This window comes from Lissotriton helveticus, chromosome 11 (genome assembly GCF_964261635.1).
Source record: "Lissotriton helveticus chromosome 11, aLisHel1.1, whole genome shotgun sequence".
Lineage (NCBI taxonomy): Eukaryota > Metazoa > Chordata > Amphibia > Caudata > Salamandridae > Lissotriton > Lissotriton helveticus.
This window is the reverse complement of record NC_136072.1, coordinates 605,769,210-605,790,733: the sequence shown is the minus strand read 5'-3', so window position 1 is coordinate 605,790,733 and position 21,524 is coordinate 605,769,210. Positions and strand designations below refer to the sequence as shown.

Here is a 21,524-nt window from a genome sequence, read left to right as displayed (position 1 = left end):
CAAAATTCAGTTAGTTGGGCATGGGGTCACTCCCAACCCGGAAAGGGAGGAAAATACAGAGCCCGCCCAGATACCTGCTCCGTGGGGCGGGGCCTCGAATGCCGAGGTTTCTCCGTCTCGGTGCGCAACAGGCGGGGCGAAGCCTAAGCATACTTCGTATTCTGGTGGTGCCTCTTAACTGACCACAACAATTTCGAGGAAGAGGACTTCAATCCTCCAGAGCGGGACTCAGACCTTCCTCTCGACCGATACTGTGAGTGAGATAGACAAGACGACCTCCGTGAGGCCGTACGCCGGGCCCTGATCAGCGTTAGGGACCGCTCCCTCAAAGCCTTCGGCGCCATGCCCCAGCAGGTGAATCATAACTTCATGTTGTGGTCATGCTCCAGGCACCAGAGACATACTAGGTAATGATGTGTGAACGACATGGTGCAGTGAAAGACGAAGCACGGCTTGAACCCCGAGGTCTTCTTGCTAGACATCTTTAACACACCCAAAGGAGTTGACAAAAAGTCGGGGGAAAAAATTGTCAAAAAATGACAGGCGGTAGGTCTGTTTGACGGATCTGCGCTGGCTGGCACAAAGAAAAGCACTGACGTAAGCGCCTTGGAGTGGCGGTTATATTGACGATGCAGGCGTCACTCACGAAGACACGTGGAGTTGGCAAACGCTATCATGGGTACCGTGCAAGGGTACTACTTTCAAAAATCTTCTGAATCCAGCCTGACGCCTGGAAGTTCAAAGGTAAGAAATCTGCAGCTAGATGTCTATCAGATAAGTGTGAAAACGTTTTTTAAATATACTTACCAGCTGCTAGAAACACATAGGTGGAAACTACTGTAATTCTGCCTATAGTCTATGCTCCCCTCTATTCTTAAACATCTACTTGCTTTAACAAACTGCATTATTTGCTTATGCTTTAGCACAAAGCTGGCAAATACACAAGTTATACAACACTTGCACTCTTTCAACAGGTTATAAACACTACTGCCTACGGCTAGGGATAAAGCGGTGCCCCAGGTGATATGATATTGGTCTAAGTCCAACAACATACACTGGAGAAAACAAAAATCTAATGACATTAACATGGGCCACCAAAACATAATTTCATTTTACAAAGACTACCGCAGATTTAGAATTTTAAATTGGATACAACCATTTGCATGTTTTTTTTAAATTACCTTCTCAAAATCCTCCTTGCTTTTGGGAGGTGGTAAGAGTGGTCCATTGGGATTCTTCAGCCTCTCCCTTGGTTGTGCATTGAAAGGTAATCCTGATGGTGGTGGTGGTAGTGTATGCTCCATCATAGAAGGTGGAATGTATATAGGATGTGGAGGAATAGGAACAGCTTTGCCCCAGCCAAGTTTCATTTCAAAGTTCTGGATTAACTTTCCTATTAACAAAAGTAGACAAGGAAATTAATTTAGTGCAGTGCAAACACCACAACATAACCCCATCCAGAACTGACACCAGGCACTCAACATTTCAACAATAAAGAAACTTTGATCAGGGGATGTTTTTGAGCCAGAATTTTAGGGTTTAGGTAATAAAAATCAATATTTGAAATACATAAATTCTGCCCTAAATGTCACGGTTCTTCAATTTTAATGCTTGTTTATCCAGTATATATATATATATATATATATATATATATATATATATATATATATATATATATATATATATATATATATATATATATATATAATAGACTTTCTAGTATTCAAACAAATCCACCAGAAACAGTATGCTTACTGTTTCCAAGTAGACTTAATTTACAGATTAAATACCTAGCATTCTGCTACTCTGCTCTACTCGTAAGCATTTTGCTAATGCTATACTAAAGGTTACTTACCTTCTGTAAATCTTTTTTGCAGATATTTCAGCTACCTACAGGCTACTCGTCTCGTAAACATACCCAGGTGCTAGGCTGGGTCCGTCATAATTTGCGAGTTGGAATGTTCGCTCTCTGAAGAGACTACACCTGCGGTGCTGTTGACCCCGGCTACTGCGCTAGGACCAGTGCCCAATCCTCCGCCTTGAGGGTTCTCCCCAGAGCCGCTTCAGGCCTATCCTTCGTTTCAGGTGCCAATTTCTCCCCCATTTTTCTTAATATACTGGTCTCAAAGACTTAAGGGGTGCAAGCTTCTCGCTGCCTGAAGCAAGTTCCTGGTGCCTTTACTACAAACCCAGCAGAGAGAGAATTATAAAAGGTGGGAGCAGAAGGGAAGAGGACTTTTCCAGCAGGCAACATATCCATCGAAAGTACTCCAAGCTACTTGCCTGAAGGTATACTCTAACTCAGTGGGATGTGGCTCAGTTATTTATATTTTATCTACATGATCACCTCAGGGAGAATTTTTACAAAGATGGTACTTGAAAACCAAGATGCCTTTAGGCAAACTATTAAAAGTGGCCTGGGCACGATAAATTCTGTGGCAAGAGTGTTTGGACAATCAGTTGCTCTTAGACGGCATGCCTGGTTGAGTAGGTCTGTTTTTTCCTCTTCGAATCAAGCCCAGATATAGGAAGCTGGCTCTGTATACGCTATACCACTAAAGTGGTTATACCATGCACACAGTCCAGAGATTTCCCCATAAGTGTACAGGGTTTAATGCAAAACCAAAGTGTTCTATTTGTGGTAGTCTGGGCAAGCAGCCTTAGGCCTAACACAGAGGTGTGTAAGACATTGATTGTGCACACAATGACCAATAAATGATACAAATCAAAAAGAAGATCCACACCAATTTTTTTTTTTTAAATAAGCTTTGCTGAAGATTATTTCAAGACCAAGATCTTTGCACAAAGGCAAGTACCGTTTTAAATAGCAATTCATTTCAGTTTCAAAAGTGAACACTTAGTGTGATTTTTAGTCTTTGCAATGTTAACCTTTGGAGGAAAACAATAATACGGTTTGACAGGTAAGTGAACAAAAATCAAGTCTTCAGGTTGCAAGGTCAGCAGAGGGTGGGGTTCCGGTAAGCACACCACCGGCCACACAGAGTCAGCTAGGTGCAGTGGTTAAAGTTGAAGTTTGGGCACGATGTTACTCAAAGGAGACTGGGGGATCTTGTAGACACGCTGCCTGCAGGTAGGTAAATCAGTTACAGGGCTGAAGCTTTGGGAATTTAGACAAGCACGGGATAGCCAAAAGGCAGCTCCAAACATACACCACCAGCGGCACAAGGGCAGCTGTGTCTAGGATGCAAGCACAGCATCGGGAGCTCCACGCAAATCAATGTAGGAACTTGAATTTGAAACGGGCTGCAGGCGACATACTGGAGGCGGCACGCAGGAAACCAACAGCAGAGGTAAGTGGAAATGCTGTAGGTCTAAGGGACACGGTCTGTCAAACTCACCAAGGACCATTGGCTTCGGGTGTAGGGGTGTCCTTTGACTTTGGGTTCTTTTACCAGAGTCGGTCGCGGGGAGCCTTTGGATTCACACTGCAGGTGTCGTAGTGGAGTCCAGGAGGGTCAGCAAATGCTGGACTTGGACTCAGGATTGCTAGGGAACATTTTCTGGATCGGTGAGCTACTTGGACACAGGCCGGAGGCGTCTGGTGCTGAGTGGTCAAGGACTGTGGATCCGGGGCGGCACTAGAGTGCTTGGTGTTGGATTCTTGTGGCCAGAGCTGCTGTCCTCTGGGGTTCTGGTATTCTTCAAAGGCAGGCAGGCAGTCATCCCAGGGGTTGTGGTGGTCGCTTACTGCTGAACAGGCATCATTTCTTCGCAGGACCTTCGAGGTCTGCAGACAGGACGGTAGGGCTGGGGTAAGTCAGGAGGTGTCTTCAGTCTTCTGCACGGCGTCTTCTTCGTCCTTATTCTTCTTAGGTAGTCATGAACTAATTTCAGGGTCGGGGAAGCCAACTAAATAATACATTTAGGGACATTTCGAGGGAGTAAAGGGAAGGGCAAATTGGCACTTTCCCTTGGTGGCTACACCCGCAATTATGTCACCCTCCTGTGAGAAGGGGCATAGATCTAGCCCTGATTGGAGGAGTCCCCACATCTTCAAGATGGCAGGGACTGAAAGATGCACTTCACCTCACCCCCTGCACCTTAGGGGTGGAGTTGGCAGAGGTGTGCACACTTCCTATTCTTCCTAGATTTTTCCATTGTTTTTCCCGCTCAAAGTGCGGATGTAAACTGGGGGCTGCCACCTGCTGCTAGCAGCAAAGGCTGGGGGTTGCATTAAAAAGCGGCAGAACTTTGAAGCTTCCCTCTGGAGCACTGTGCCCATCATGGGGAGGAGGTGTGACACCTCTGCCCAGGATGTGCTTTGTTCCTGGTCCCAGAGAGCGGGGGCTATTGACCCATGGAGCCAGAAACATGTCTGGTGGTGTCAGGCTGCCTAAAGCCAGTCTGTGACCATACCAGGGTTGGTAGGTTGTCAGAGGGCCCCCTCGGAGGTGCCCGCCGAGTACATGTTTCAATAAATCCCACACTTGCATCAGTGTGGGTTTATTGAGAGGGAGGAGTAGTTTAGTACCAAACACTCCTGGGTTCAGAGAAGACATCATGGTGCTGGGGAACTCACGTTGTCGAGTATCCAGTCCATTACTCTCTATGGCTTCCCTGGCACTTACAATATCCAAGAATAGACCAATATTGTAGGGGCATATCTGCTCATTCAGCTATGCCCGCACCTGTGGTATAGTGCAGACCTTGTCTTAGGGCTGTGAGGCCTGCTAATGGGGTGACTTACCTATAGCTGAGGCAGTGGTAGTTGGCGACTGTCATTTTGTCTGCACCAGGGCCTGCATGCTGCAGTGGCAGTTTGCAACAGAGCCCCATTTTCTCACACCAGGCGACTGATAGATTTGATGTTCGATGGGGCACAAGTTTTGGAGAAAACGTGGATTCCACAGTGGCAATATTCAAGGTGGGCATAGCAACGGCTAAGTCCCTGGAGCTTGCACCTCCACAAACCGATCACCACCAGTACTGGAAGCTTTTTGAGTTTGGTTTACATTTTCAACAGCACCACCCCTTACAGGACTCCCAGCAGCAAAGGAAGATGTTACTTAGCCTGTAAGCATCTGTTCGTTGTGTATAATGCCGAGCATGGTGCCCAACAATAATACTGGTGTTGACCTCTCTTGCGCTGGTATTTGCTACATCTAAGGCATATTTTATTTTTGCATTTGATATGACCGTCCCCGTCTCTACTAATTCTGAGCCTCTTTGTTTGCAATTGTCAGGAAGGTATTGGAGCATTTTCTGCATCTCATCCCATTGTGCCGTTATACATGATGACGAGGCTTACATAATCTGCAGTCCTAATATGGTTTGCTGCCTAAGCTGCAACATGCCTACAGGCAGCGTCAAATTTTTTGCTAAGTAAGAGAAGCATTCCCAGCACCTTGCGAGTTGGCCCTTTGATGTAAGTGGGGTCCGTTGGTGACGGCTTTGATTTCTTATCAATCCATGGTGACAAGACCTTGAATTCTAAAGGTTGCTTAAAAATCTTAGTGGTGGGTTTAAGCAAGCCTTTTAGCATTGGTAAACACTGGACTGTGCATTGAGTTTTGGATAGTGTTTCAATGAGGAAATCGTCCTCATCGTCTAGAGTGTACATGTCGACTTGATACTTTGTTGCTCTGCGCAGTACTTTATTGTATGTAGTGGTGTCGTCAGGTGGAGACGGTTCTGAAGGGAATAGATCAGGGTCTAAATATGCCCAATGGATCTACGTCTTAGTCATCCCATGGTTGATCTTTATTGTCTGGGTCAATCTGAGGGTCGTCAAAATATGGTTTCATAGGGGTCAAAAGGATTCCCCACATTTGCTCCCCTACCGAAGATTTTTCTTTTTAAAAAATCTTTATTATTGGTTTTTACCCTTGTTAAATAACACACAAACAAAGCAGCTGCAGTTAAAGTACAATCATCTTATGCACATTGGCAGGTACGTCGAGGCCCACAATCTCCTGACTACAGAATTCCAAGTGACAATGAGGAAATATAGTAAAAAAAAAAAAAAAACAGTGCAGTGGAAACATATAGTTAGGGGGAGACGCATTGTTGTTCTGTAAACATATACTACTCTCCAAGGCCAGTATCTACACATTCTCGCGAGCATCTTAGTTAAAGTCAGTGTTGCACAGTTCCCGCTACTCCATTAGACCAGCCAGCAACTTGCAAGCTCTACGATTTATTTCATATGTACTTCTTCTGCTAATGCCCACTCACGCACATCCCTATGCCATGCTGATATGCCTGGGCCTCTTTGTCCCATCCAGGTAATGGCATTTCTACGCTTGGCTAGGACCAGCATCAGGTGCAGCAATTTGTACGCCATCTTCCACTTCTTGGGTTTCCGTATATGGCCCAGAAGGCACTGCAGTGGCTCCTCCATTATCCCCTACCGAAGATTAAATGGGAGACCATTGTGGGTGGGTGTGAGGGGAGGGTTGTGAAGTTGAAAGAGCTGGAGGCATAGCTGGTACTAACAGCAGAGGAAGAATAAGAGGTGGAGGAGAGGTTATAGGTAGGAGTGGGGTAAGTGGAGAGGAGGTGGAGGTTGTGGTGGAAACAGAATGGGGCTGGCACCTTTATCCTTTCACATGGGGCTTTTGAGGTTGATGTCCTAGGATTTCCTCCTCAAGTCTTTTTCCTTTTAGAAGTGTCACTGTTGGTGGAAGAGGTGGTGAGGTTATCACTCTTCCATTTTTCTGGGTTTATAACCAGGATTTTCTGTTTGGTGTCGAGCTTCACCTGTAATTTTGTCAGGATAGGCTGAATTGTGCGCTGCTTTGGTTTCATGGCAGTGCCCGGTGCTTTCGGCGCCTGGAGTGGTTTAGGCGCAGAGGGTGTTACTGGTTCCGAAGGCAAAGGAGTTTCTTTGGTGTAGGTTTTGGCTCCGAAGGCTTTTATGGTGTCATCCTTTGTCTTAGATGCCGGCTCTGAAACTGGCTTCGACTGTAATAGTCGGTGCCTTTTTTTGTTGTTGCTTTTTGAGAACGGTTTCGCCGGAGGAACAACTGTCTGCTCCTTTACCATGTGCCAGGTACCTCCAAGGCCCGAGAGCAATTGGGGCTTCGGGAGCCAGTGTACCTGTGTTTGGATGGGTTTGGAAGGCTTTCACAACAGTACTCGCGTGCCCAGTTGAGGTTTCAGGGTTGTAGTCGGATTTGGAGCCTTCCCCACTGCTGGCAAGAAGGATGGGAACGTCCATTGGCGTGCCGTGGGCTTCTGCCTCCTCCTCGATGTCGTCCTCAGCATGGAGGGCTTGTGGCTGGTCCCCGAAAATATCGGGCGCATCTCCAGCACAGTGTGCCTGCACTGTGCTATGGGCCCCAACACCGCTCTCTACGTAGAAGAAGTGTTTTCTTTGAGTGGAAGGTCAAGTATGCTTCACAAAACATTTTGTCATCTTCTCGAGAGGTTGGGGACTGAATGGTGTCCTTGCCTGGAACATTTTGCACTTGGCACAGAAGCTAAAGGGAGTCTTTTCTATCAAACGACGTGTGTCGACTGAAAGAAAATGTCGGTGAAAATGTGGAACTGGCCTCAAACCATACCCAAGCTGGGGCAGGCATAAAGAAGACCATTGATTAAACAGTAGTTCGCTTTTTTTTTGCTGTCCGTCACTGGAGGGGGTAAATAGCAGGCTGAAAGGGTTGCTGTTGACCACGTCAAAGCTTCAATCCCGGAGCTCCTAGATAGACGCCCAAACCCGAAGGCAGAGAAAAACAATCTAAAAAAGAAGCGGATTAACATGTGCAATACACACTACAGGAGGAGTCACTACCGTCAGACTCCAAAGTATTCTTTGAAGAAAAACAAGTTGCAACGTCCAAGCCAAAAACTAGATGGCAAGATTATTCTAAGCATATCTATCTATATGGCCAACACATGCTACAAATATCAATTTTCCAAATTGTACAGAGGCAAGTACAAAGACAGAGGGAGCAGTAGCCAGCAGACATTCTCCCCCTCCTCTGCTTTCCCCATATCGCCTGGAAGGCCGCTTCAGTCCAACCTTGAAGGACCATGTGTGGGCATTTGGGAGGAAAGGCATCCTCCAATCTATATGCTCGGAAGGTCATAACATCAGCCCAGTAACTGTAAGCAGGAAACATTGGAGGACAAAAGATATTGAGTTCAAATTTATTTAACAGGTCTGAAAATTCTACAAGTGAGGAATGCGCTGGACGTGGCAGGTGCTACCGGCTTGGAACCTTTTCTTTTCTGCAGGGCAGAGGTGCTGGAATGACCGCAGAACAACTTGCTCGAAATCAAGAAGGAAGTGCCGTGGATAAAACACTCTTGTATCCCCGTCAATTTCCTTGTTGTCCACACCAGCTCGTACTAAGATGACAAAGAGATTGGGCATCTACCCTGAACCGAAACTTTTAGTACCGGGCCAGATAAAGTCTGTTGCAACTAGTTGCTTTTTCTGGCTAAAGTTGCTTAGGAAGATCTTACCTTATCTGCCAAAGGCTGTTCACTGAGTGGTGGTCCAGGCCATGATACTTATTTGCCTGGACTACTATAACAATTTTTCTGGGACTGCATGAGGGTCTCCTAAAGAAGCTGCAGAGGATACAAAATGTTGCGGTCACACTTTCATTAGGGCTCCCATGCTTTTCTTCTTCCTTGGCGCCACTCAAAATCCTGCACTTCCTGTGGAAAAGAGGGTTATCTTTATGTCCTTTTGCCTAGTCTAAACTCTAAAGCAGAGGGACAGATTACTTAGTTTTGAAATTTTGTAAATTTATACCTTCATGTTGCCATCGCTCCTTGGGGGCCAAACTGATTGCTTTGCCTATGATTAAGCGCTCTCGTGCAGACGGCAAAGCTTTTTCGTTCATAACCAAGAAGCTCAGAAATAAGCTTCTATGTTCTTTGTGACTCACCTCTTCCGTACTCAATATCAGGAAGGTTCTCAAGGCTTGGCTTTTCAGGAATTAGGTCCAGGCCTTTTTTAGTTGATTGAAGTGAGAAAGCAGTTTGTTTTTTCCCCATTCGGCTTTCTCTTTTGTAGTCTTCTCTTTTGTTTTTAGTACCAGGACATCCCTTGTGGTATTTGTAGCGCACTGTATGTGCTGGCATATCAAAATCAAAAACATAACAGGTATAATGTAAAAGACTCATTTTCGATTCTTTACACAGAAAAAAATGAACCATTTTCCTCTGGATATTAGTGGACTTGAAGAAGGCAGTTCTCCACAAACCTGTGCTCAAAAATTCTGTGTGCCACTCAAAGAATGCCACCTTGTGTATCTATCAAGCCGAATGGAGCTAGCAACTTGTGTGCAGCTTCTTGTAAAAAGACACCACTGACCACATACAGAATATGAAAAGGTTACCATTTGTGGTGCTGGTATTGCTTTGTAGTAATCTTCATTGTAGTCATAAACACTAGAATAAATCTGTTCTGCATGCGTGGACCCCGGAGCACTTCTTGTATATTTACGATCGATTAAAAATCCAAATAAGGTGTAATGACCTCAGTCTTCATGATGAGTCAGACCCTATGATAGTCTATCAGAGGCTGAATCTGTTTTTCTGGAAGTCTGTTCAATCTGAATATAATTTTCAAGCCTGTATCATAGCATTTCATGTGCAGAAAGGTGCAAACATGTGAAGAGAATGAAATGGAAATGGAGCATGGTTGGCTTTTATTGTACAATGATTAAAAAAAAAAAAAAGAAAACGGACCAGTCAAGGATCTTCCTCTAGCCATAGTTCACCTTACTGGCAATTTACCTCAGACAGCAAGCTTTTTTACAGTCAGATAGATGATGAAGTTGCATAGTGTTTGCATTCTACTGCCCAACCTTACCCAGCGGGGAGGCAGGTGGGTTGTTTAGGACTTCACTGAAGATTTCTATGGTGCAGAACCAAGATGACAAGTAAGGTAACAATCTTCTGCATCATATGCAGTTTATGAATGGTGATAATAACTAGAATAGATTAGCAAGCTAAAAACTCTTTAGAACGCTTTTTGGCAGCAGAAAGAACTGCTTGAAAAAAACACTAGAAGAAGGGGTATAAATGATACCAAAGAATGAAAAAGGATAATGTTACTTACCCAGTAAGCATCTGTTCTTGGCATGTAGAGCTGTAGAATGCTCTCTAGGAGGGTAAGGTTGAAGTTCTTTTAGCTTTAATATAGCATGTTTGAATGCATTTAACAATCCATCTGGCAATACCAAATTTTGATAGGATTGCCTTTGTGAGGTGGAGCAAATGCAACAAACTTTTTATTTATTTTGTGAAAGCCTTTTGTCCTATCTATGTAGTACAGTAAAGCTCTTTTAACGTCAAGCGTGTGAAGAGCGTATTCTGCTACAGAATCCGGTTGAGGAAAGAAAACTGGTACCTCAACCAATTGGTTTATATGAAAAGCAGAAACTACTTTGGGAAGGAATTTAGGGTTGGTGTAGAGAACTATACTGTCTTTTTGTAGCTGAAAGAAGGGTTCTTCTAAGGTGAATGTCTGTAGCTCACCAACTCTCCTCAGTGATGTGATGGCAATGAGGAAAGCAACCTTCCAAGGCAGAAATTGCACAGGGCACTTGTGAAATGGTGGCCACGAGTCTTGTGAGAACAATGTTAAGATTCCATATTGGAGCAGGAGGAATTGTTGGTGGCATTACCCTTTTTAATCCTTCCATGAAAACTTTGATTACTGGAACTCTGAATAGTGACAAATGTTATCTATTCTGTACGTACGCAGCAACTACTGTCAGGTGCAAATGCATAGATGAGTAAGCCAGTCCAGTTTGTTGTAAGAGGTAATAGATCATGTTTTGAATAGAAGCATCTAAAGGATCGATTTTGTTGTTATTGCACTATATAAGAACTCGTTTTCATTCAGCTGCATAGTAAGCTCTGGTGGTAGGCCTTCTTGCTTCCTTTAGAATATTCATATAGTCTGGTGGTAAGTTTAAATAACTAAACTGTATGACTTCAGGAGCCAGATCGCTAGATTTAGTTTTTGGGGAACTGGATGTCTGATTTCTTCATGGTTCTGTGGGAGGAGACTGGAGGCGAGGTGCAGCTTTTGATGTGGAACTATTGATAGCTCCAACAGGGTGGTGTACCATGGTTGACGGGCCCAAGTGGGAGCTACAAGGATTAGAGTGAGGCTGTCTGTCTGAGTTTTCGAACCACATGCAGAATGACCTGGAGAGGTGGAAAAGCATAAGCAAATATCATTGAACAGCTCATGCATAGGGCATTGCCCTTTGAAAGCGGGTGTGGGAACCTGGAGCTGAAGCTTGGGCATTTTGTGTTTTGGCGGTCCTGGGAGATGTTCGGGAAGAAGATACATTTTGTGATAAATTTCCCAAATCCAAATGGCCTGAGCTAGTGTCGACAGTGGGAAAGAGTGTGTCCATCCCTGTTTCTGTACATAATACATTGCAGTCATGTTGTCTGTTTAGACTAGGACAGTTTTGGCTATAAGAGGAGTTTGAAAAGCTTTGAGTGCTAGAAAAACTGCTAAAAGCTCTAGATAGTTTTTTTTTTAATTTTCAAAAACCTTTATTATTTTCATCAAGTTGTACACTGCTATTTAGCCAACAACCCGGAGGCAGGCAGCTTGTCTACATAGCGGCGCACCGCTAATTGCGCGTCAGTTCCGTACACTTGTGCAGAGTTCAAACATTTATATGCAACTTGTTAACCAACAAAACACTTGGTGGCGATTATCATGGAACGGTGGTCAGTGTCTAGAACAAGTGCCCATGTTTCCATCTCACTATGTCCGTTGTTTTTGCTTTTTACACACTATACTCCAACCCCACACATACCTCAGGCGTACCACCCCATCTCTGCTGTCGTTGAGTCACTTCACCCATCTGTCCAAACCTCGTCCTCCTAGGGACGTACTCCTCTGGACAGCTCTCTCTACATTCCCACCCCACGGCACATCTCCCCGCCACCATCAATCTGTCACAGCGCAGCTATCACGCATGTTCTCAGTCGCTTACAACTTATTCCGCCCCTACCAGCCAGTCTACCAAAGGCTGCCAAATGTCCACTGGCCTTGAGCGCTGCGGCATTAAATCCCAGTAAGCAGACAGTTGGTCCTTACAGTACACCGCTGAACTCACCCAGCTTGATACTTTTGGCGGAGCTTTCCGTTTCCAATGAATCGCTATTTGCCTCTTGGCTAGCAGTAAAAGGAGAGCTACCAAATTCCGGGATGCAATGGGCACGCCCATCACAAATCCTAGAAGGGCCACAAGCGGATCTGGGTCTAGTTCAATTTCCACTATCAGCCCTATTGTATGGAAGACTGCCACCCAATACCTTTGTACTGGACCACATACCCATGCTAGGTGGTAAAACGTAGCCTCTCGCTCCCCACATCTCCAACAAGTCGCATCAGCCTGCAGTCCCATTTTAAAAAGCTGTTTTGGCGTGCGGTATGTCCTGTGTAGATAATTAAAGTGTATCAACCGCAATCTATAGTTAGGAGATAGGTGTTCAAGTTGAGTGCAGCAGAATGTCCACTGTTTCTCTGTAATACTAATGCCAGCCTCCGCCTCCCACTGCGACCTCGAGTCAGCATGTGTTACCGGTGTTGTGTTCTGTGTGACTCTGTATATGCGTGTTATTAGTTTACGAGAGGAGTTATTCGAAAGTACATCCTCCAGAGCCGCTACCGTCGGTGGAGCTGCAGGGAACATAGGATATCTGTGTTTGCATGCCGCCCTCAGTTGGTAATATAGTAGTAGCTCTGAGGCCGTGGGCACCTCCGATGCGCTCATAGATTGTAGGGTTAGGAAAGTGTCATCTGGATATAGGTCGCTTGCCACTTTCAGGCCACAGTTGTGCGCCCTCTGGGCTACCGCCGCATCCGTCAGCGGTCCCAGCAATGAATTTCCTTCCAACGGCATGCTTGGAGCATACATTTCTGTTATTCCCGCTCGTTTCGCAATGTTCGACCAGGCCAAACGTACCACCTCTACGGTATCAATGTCCTCGTGTATACGTTTGTATCTCTGGTATACGGCCGTCTTTAGTGGGCAGGGTGCCGCCACGTCTCCCTCTATTGCCACGTGAGGTTGATAGGGGATCGGGTGTTGCCAGTAATGTATGTATTGGGCCTGTGCACTATATGCATACAGCTCAAAGTCGGGGCTGCTAGCCCCCCTTGATGGAAGGGAAGCGTAAGAAGGTTCCAGGCCACCCTGGGTTGCCTGCCCGCCCAAACCAGTTCAAGAATGGCGGATCTAAGTCGGCGAAAGAACGCTACTGTGAGCGGTAAGGGGATGTTTACAAATAGGTAGAGGAATTTTGGCACCACTACCATCTTTGTGATAGCTATGCGGCCTGTCAACGACAGTGGCAACTTTTTCCATTTAATTACTTTGCTTTCTAGCCACTCCATGGCCACTCCGAAGTTGGACAGCCATATGTCCTGAATAGTGCGTCTTATCTTTATACCTAAGTATTTGACGTCATCTGTAACCCAATCTATTGGGAATTCGGTGTGGCATTTGTTTGTACCGTCAGTCAGGGGCAGCATCACAGAATTCGACCAATTTATATTTATCCCAGTGTAATAATGCGCTGTGGCCTGTACCTTCGGGTCCAGGTAGTGCAGAAGACCAAATATCACTCTTAAGTTGTGCGAAGTGGATCTACCTATTACGAATCCTGACTGATCAGATAGTGCAATCTGGGGCATCATGTATTTGAGACGATCCGCGAGCAATTTCGCGTAAATCTTGGCATCTAAATTTATTAATGAAAGCGGGCGGTAAGAATCCGGAGAAGTGGGGTCCTTATCAGGTTTAAGCAACGTGATTATCATCGCTTCTCGTAGCGACTGCGGAAGCATGCCTGTTTCTAGTGCTTCCTCAAACACCTTGTGCAGCCTCGGGACCAGGATGTCCGCGTATTCCTTATAGAAGGCTGCCGTCAGCCCATCAGGGCCTGGTGCTTTGTCTAGCGGTAAACCAGCAATGATCTCTCTTATGTCATCTTGTGTGAACGGTAAGTCCATGTATTGTCTAGCTCCATCATTGAACCACGCTAAAGGCTATTGTATCTAGATAATCTTTTAGTACCTGATCATCTGGCGTCACTTTGGAGGTATATAAAGTTCTATAATATTCCGTTATAGTGTCCAGTATGGCTGGGGGTTCCCTAATCAGATCACCCTCAGCACCTCTGATTTCCAAAATATAGTCCGTACCCCTTGGCGCACGCAGCATGTTCGCCAATGTACGCCCAGCGCGGTCACCTTCGCCATATCGTCTGGCCTGACTATCTTTATTCAGAAACGCCACTTCTCTGTCCGCCTCGTCCTGATATTGAGTGAGTTTTTATCTAAACTCTGCCCTTGTGCTGTCCATGGGTGCCTCCAGTAAAGCAGATTCTAGCTTGTCTAATTCTGCTTCTAATTTACTTAGGGAGTCCCTTATGGATCGTAACACCCCCGTTTTCAGCGACATGCAGTTGCCTCTCGTCACCACCTTACAAGCCTCCCATAGCATGCCCGGCGATTCCACTGTGCCCTCATTAATATCAAAGTACTCTTCCAATTTCTCTCTCAGCTCTTGCTTAAAAACCTGGTCCCGTAGTGCACGTTAGGGAAACCTCCAACTGAATGGTTGTATATATTGAGACGGTGTGGCCAATGTTATTCGGACCGGGGCGTGGTCCGATATCGACCCGGGCAAGTGTGTCACTTCAAGCACCGAAATATGGATGTCCCTTGAGAGCAACCAGTAGTCCAGCCTGGACCATGCAGCTCTATGCGCTGTGATGCACGTGCCCGCGCGATCCCCGGGGTGCAGCACCCTCTAAGAATCCACCAATTCTGCATCCCTTATAATATCTCCTAGTGCCTCCGCCGCCCTAGGGTGGTGTTCTCTAGCAACCCCCTGTCTGTCTAACGAGTCCGAGAGTACAACATTGTAATCTCCACCCCATAGAATCGCTGCTGGGCCACAGGCCCGTATCTTGTGCCATAGATTACTGTAGGAATCAGGAGCGTCAACATTCGGACCATAAACATTCACCAGCACTACTCTCATACCACACAGCGTCCCCACCAACAGTATGTATCTGCCTTCATTATCTCAGACTACCTCATGAGTTTTCCATTGTAGTCATCTTCTGATCAACACTGCCACACCTCTCGAGTAGTTTGAATATGGAGCATGCACTATTTCTCCCCATCTATTGTGTCTGAGTAACTGTGTGGCGTTGGCAGTCAAGTGGGTCTCCTGTAAGAGGCATATGTCTATCTCCTTTCTAAGTAGAAAGACCTGTACCAATCTAGCTTTACGTCTGTCATTCATGCCCCGCACATTCCAGGTAAGACAGTGTATTTGCTTCACGTCTGCGGGGGTGCCAAAACAAAAGTGCTCTAACAACAAGCCAGTCTCATCAGAGATGTGCGCCTGCACCACACAGCAATATCCACAGGTTGTACATATTTCCACATTTTTCCCCCACACAGACAAATTGCCACAATGTAACGGCCTAATGAGCCACAATATACTCAACCAATCATAGTACAATGAATGAATTTGTCTCTTACAGATTGACCCAGACTTTACAGTGTCTAGATCTACAAAACCAACCATTCCTTCCGACACATCGCCTCCAAGCAATCTCTTAAATTCGGAACTTCCCAAACCTGAATCCCCGTATTCCCCACCCACTCCAACCCCCCAATCAGGTTGTGCAATTACCCCCCGGTCACCTCCCCATTTGCAAGAACTATATACAAAATCATTCTCGGTAACCAATTAACGGGAATCATCCCCTGGGGTACGCAGGTTGGTTCCCTACTAGCCCTGTACTCATGACAGGGTGATCGAGCGCTGGCCTGAATGCTTCAGCTCAAGGCCCCCCACACCCGCAAGTGTGTGCACATATGTGCGCCGTCTGTCACGATCAGGTAACCCACATAACTCCAGGAGTGGACCCAAGTCCCATCCCGGCTATTACAGATTATAACCATTACAAATTCTGAACTTTAATAACAGCAGTCATTCAATGTCACTTAGCCTGTCCGTCGATTCCGGGACTTCCGAGTGCGCTTGGTTCTTTTGATCTTTGGACAGCTGTTTCGCGTACTGCAAAGCCGCTTTAGCATCCACAAAGAAAGTTGGTCTGCCCGGGCCTTGTACCCTCAGTTTCGCGGGGTATATCAACGAATATTTTGTCCCTATCTGTTGGAAGATCTTCTTCGCTGGCATAAATTCTCTGCGGGCGGCTTGTACTTGTAGGGTGAAATCCGGGTATATAGCGATGTTGTTGCCTTTATACTGCACATCTGTCATGTCTCTTGCCATTCGGAGTACCGTATCACGGTCTCTATAATTTAGAACGCGCGCAATGATGGGCCTTGGCGGTGCTCCCGGTTTGGGCCTGGGTCCCAGTGTCCTATGTGCCCTTTCTATGAGGAACATCTGCGACAGACCTGTTCCAAAGAGGTCCTTTAACATCTGCTCAATATACGGCTCCATGTTGGCAATGTCTGTCGATTCTATTCATGAAAAACGACAGAATGCACACCTGAGTTTCCCAAATCGTTTCATCTTTCAGTTTGCTTTGTTTCCTTTCATCCAAGGCGTGCAACCCGGACACGTGGTTAGCCCGAGCCACGATAGTGAATAATCCAAAAGACCTGGAGCGGATTATCGCCCCAAACCGGATGCACAGCTTACTTTACATTGCATCTAACAAAATGCCACAGAGTTGTTTCTTTTCCATGTTTATTTTGTCTTTTTTTCAAACGTAATCCACATGTTTTGCAATCTTGATATTTTCCACTCACATCACAAGAGAGGCGCTTATGTCTTTACTTGACCCTTAGTGTTACAGAAATGCCCATCCAGGCCTTATCTTGCAACCCGACTGTAAACATAAGTTTATCCACTGTCATAAATCATGTGTTTCCCAATGCATTTCGGGCCTACTGTCCGGCCCTTCGTCAGGGGTTTTCTACAAATGTAAAATACTTCAATTAGATTTGCATATTTATCTCAAAATGACATTTTATAACATAACTCAAAAATCAACGTTTTTCCCGCTAACAAACGTAATACGTCGATTCTGCCACACCCGTGATGCGGACGTTATTTCGCCTCGAGCGCGCCTCCAAATCCTCATTCTTTTGTTGGATCAGCGCAAGTACTTTGTCCATGCCGCGTACCTTTTTGTCCAGATCTGTTTGGCTTTCTTCTGTTTCTGTCACTCGTGTTTCCAGGACCCCAACTCTCCCTTCTTGCTTATCCATTCTCTTTGTGATGCTGTCCATACGCGCAGCCAGGGCATCCATTTTGGTATCTATACCCTGCAGGCTCGTTTTTAACTCTTGGAACATTGATTTTATGTCAGCTGCTTGCGAACCACTCTGTTCCTCTCTCGAAGTGTCATCGTCTTGTTGTTCTTGGCCAGTTGTTTTGTGTTTTGTCTTGTCGAAGGTGATCTTCGGCTGCCTCGTGTCTGGTAGCGTACCACTGCGTCCCTGATGCGGGTGTGTCGATTTCTCTTCAGCGCAGTTCCAGTGGTCTGCTGTGCCTCACCGCTAAGTCTCAACACACTAGTCTCCTGTGCTAATGTGCTAAGCAGCGATATGGTAAGTCGTCGTTAGCAGCTAGCGGGGCACTCCAGCCCGCACCGGGGTGTACCTCTTCCGCAGCGGTCTCCTCCAGCAATCGTGGGCCAGTCGATGTGTGGTCTCCCGGCCGCAGGCTGTCCACTTCACAGTTCCGCAGACACTGTCGCTCCAATCTTAGCAATGCCACCTACGGGTGTGCATTTATTATTGTACGTGGTCTTCGTCGCGCACCAGGCCCGTCCCTGCAGCGGCCCGGTCTTAAGCAAACATGTGAATTTGCGTCTTTTACCCTGGGCGCTTAACGAGATTTATCTGTGCCACACACGCTGCCAGTCCCGCCGCGCCAGGGGCTCCCGTATGCCAGTACGTCGTCCTTGCCGTGATCTCCGTGCACCACGCGGCTGCCCTTATAGTCCCTGTTGCCGAGATATTATTTCAACACGCATCAGCCATGTGGGCAGAACTGTTCACACAGCTCGTCCGCAGCAGCCAGCACACACCACTCAGACTTTGTTCGAGGGCCCCTTTCTGCCAATCCGCCTCTCATTTAGAGCGCTGCACAGGTTCTGCGGGCATCCGTTATCGGCACCTCTGCCCCATACAACATGGCGGCCCGCGCCGCTTGTTCCCGACGTCGGGCCCAAGCCACAAGGCCACAGCCCTGTCAGGAGAGTCACGTATTTTATGGCCGTGATGCCCCCTTAATCTGCAAGTGTTCTCCCCACTCAGTTCGCAGCCCCACCGCTTCCGTTCTTCGCAGGCTTTTTTCTCTTACCGCTCGTCTGCTACGCTTCAGCCACAACCCCGGTGCGCGGTAGTTTGTTTAGTCCTCCCCGCGTCTTTGCTGACACTCGTCCACTTACTGCCCGCAGCTCTTACGTCACCTCTCGAGCGTGTGGTCTCTCCAGCGGCAAGGTGTTATCTCGTGGTCCGAGATCACGGAGTCATCCGAGTCGGCTTTCCGCTTTTCTCCGACGCTGCGCAGTACCGGGCTGGGTCTCACTCTATCCCCCGGCTTCAACTAGCGCGCCAGGCCTCTCCGCGGTGCTCAGCGAGCCGGTTCTATCTCCACATCGGCTACTTCCACAGACCCAGGATTTTCGCAGGTTATCCTGAATATCCTCCGCTAATTCTTGGGCTCGAGGGGTCCGAGCCCAAACACCAGAATTGCCGATAATTTACGGTTTGATGTGCTCGATCGGCGGAGCTGCGATTTCAGGCAGCCATTCCGCTCTGCAGCCAAGCCACGCCCCAAAGCTCTAGATAGTTGATGTGCAGTCTTTTGTGCTTGTTGCTCCACAAGCCCTGTATAGTGTAACCTTTGAGACGAGCCCCCCAAACGGTTAGAGATGCGTCTGCTGTGAGAACGATCTGTGGAATAGGGTCGATGATAGGTTTTGTGGGTTCCACCACTGCAGAGAACGATGGGTACGGCGGTCTACCAACTCTAGATCTGTTAATTAACCCTGTGGCTGATTCCACGGACGTGCCAAGCATTTGTTGTAGGGGACACATGTGAAGCCTTGCATGGGGTACAATTGTGATGCAAGTCACCATAATTCCCAGTAGTTGCATGAACACTCTGCCTGGTAAAGCTTGGTTGGGTTCAAAATGTAGAAGCATAGACTGAATATTGCATATTCTTGCTACATTGGGAGAGGCTAGAGCTTTCACTGTGTCTAAACTGGCTCCTAAGTATGACTGCATCTGTGACGGATGCAAGTGAGATTTTTGAGCATTGATGGTGAACCCCAGTTAATGAAGTTTATCTATTGTGATCTGTATGTGCTGTAAACAGTGCTGGGGAGTACCAGCTTTGATAAGTCAGTCGTCCAGATAGGGGAAGACGTAAATTTGTTGTCTTCTGAGATGAGCAGCTCCTACTGCCAGACATTTGGTTAAAACTCTGGGGGCTGTAGTCACTCTAAAGGGAAGCACCTTGAACTGATAATGCTTGCCTGCTATCACAAATCTGAGGTATTTGCGATGAGCCGGATGAATCGGAACGTGAAAATATGCGTCTTTCAAATCTAAAGTAGACATGAAATCTGCTCTTTGTAAAAGTGGGAGTACCTGTTGAAGTGTCACCATGTGAAAGTACTCTGACAGTATATAATGGTTTAGCTCTCTCAGATCCAGAATATGTCTTAGGGTACCGTCTTTTTTGGGGATGAGAAAATACAGAGAGTAAACCCCTGAGCCCTGGTACTTTATTGGAACTGGCTCTATTGCCCCTTTTAGTAAGAGGGACTGGACCTCTTGTAATAGCAAGCGTATGTGGTCTGGAGATAACTTGTGAGATCGAGGTGGAATGTTTGGGGGATTGCTGGTAAACTCCAGGCAATAACCATGTTGGATAATTCCAAGACTGGCAAACGGGGAAAAATTGTTGAAATCTTCCCCCGACAGATGTGGTGTAATCGGGGGGAAGCGTGGGCAAGTCACTGTTTGGGGAAGGGGAGTTATGGGGTGTGTTGCCCTTACCACAACCCTTGAAGTTGTTGCCTCTATAACCTCGTCGAAAAAACCCTCTGGAGGGAGAGGACTGGTTGTTACCGTTGTAAGTTGAGGTATTTTGATCTGGAGATGGGGTTTTTGACCCTCCTCTGTAAAAGGAGCAACGAAAGGAGCTTCTATTGGATGTAGTCTGGAGTGCTCCCATAGATTTAGCTACTTCAGTGTCATTTTTTCTAACGCCTGGTCTACATTATGACCAAATAGGTGTTCCTTATCAACGGGTGTGCGGAGGATTGATTGATGGACCTCAGGTTTAAAACCTGAAATCCTTAACCAAGCGTGTCTCCTAAGCAGGATGCTTGTGTTAACCTCTCTAGCTGTGGTGTCTGCAGCATCTAGAGCAACTTGTAGAGGAATTAGAAATGAGCTTACCTTCATTTACTAAGTCCTGTGCTTTAGCCTTATGATCATCTGTGAGATATTGGAGCGATTGCTCCATTTCGTCCTAGTGTACCCTGTCATACCTGGCTAAAATGCCTTGCGTATTTGCAATGCACCATTGATTTGTAGCCTAAGCAGCTACGAGCTTGCCAGAAGCGTCAATTAATTTTGACTCCTTACATGGCGGAGGAGCATTTCCTGATGTCTTAGAATTTGACTGCTTGTGAGCATTAGATACTACTAAAGAATCTAATGGCAACTGTCCCTTGCTAAATGTAGGGTTTGTAGGAGAGGCCTTATATTTTTTGTCCACGCTAGGAGTCAAGATGCATGCTCTGACTGGGTCTTTAAAAATATCAGCAAGTCTCATCATGCCTTTAAGCATGGGAAGTATCTTTGATGACCTGTGTGTGGATGCTAAAGTCTCAAACAAAAAATCTTCTTCTAGTGATTCTTTGTGTAGGTCTACTCCATGGTAATATGCAGCCCTGGCAATGAGTTCTTGGTGTGATGCATTGTTGTCTGGAGGAGAAGGTTTGGCTGGGTAAAGGTCTGGATCAGTATCACCCGAGGGATCAATTGTGTAATCTGTCCATGGATCCATTGGGAGATTCACCCCTCCATCATCTTCATCGTCATCATCATGCCGAGATTGTGGGGAATCCGGAGGTGTAATATGCAAAGGATTCTCAGGTGGAGACGGAGGTGGTGTAGGTGATGGTAGATGGAAAGGACTTGTGGCTACAGATTTTTTTTTTATCTTCAAGGGGATCTTGTAAGAAGTGTCCTCATCCTGAAGCTTGTGTTTTAGTTACAATTTCGTGTGAATATGGGCAGTGTAGGGATTAATATATAGCCTCTTCTGCTTTGTATCAGGTGTTAACGGAAAAGTGCTCACTTTCGGATCCAAGCTTTTCGGTGCCGTTGTCTTCGGTGCTGATGAAGGCTGGTCTTTCGGCGCAGAAGGTTTCGGCTCCGATGGTTGCTTGGGTTTAGGCACGGAGGATTTCGGCTACGAGCCAGATTTGTGCTTGGAATCGGAGGGTTTCGGCTTCGAAGAGGACTTTTAGCGACCTAG

The 21,524-nt window shown here is 46.4% G+C and overlaps 1 protein-coding gene across 3 annotated transcripts in view; it reads right to left on the bottom strand.

The window, feature by feature from the left end:
- U2SURP (U2 snRNP associated SURP domain containing) overlaps positions 1-21,524 on the bottom strand; it is an 878,864-nt gene that overhangs the window by 628,119 nt on the left and 229,221 nt on the right. For all 3 annotated transcript variants that reach the window (XM_078666425.1, XM_078666427.1, XM_078666426.1), the window contains one exon: positions 1,182-1,393. In XM_078666425.1, the coding sequence (XP_078522551.1) occupies positions 1,182-1,393 (212 nt within the window). The remainder of the gene's footprint in view (positions 1-1,181; positions 1,394-21,524) is intronic.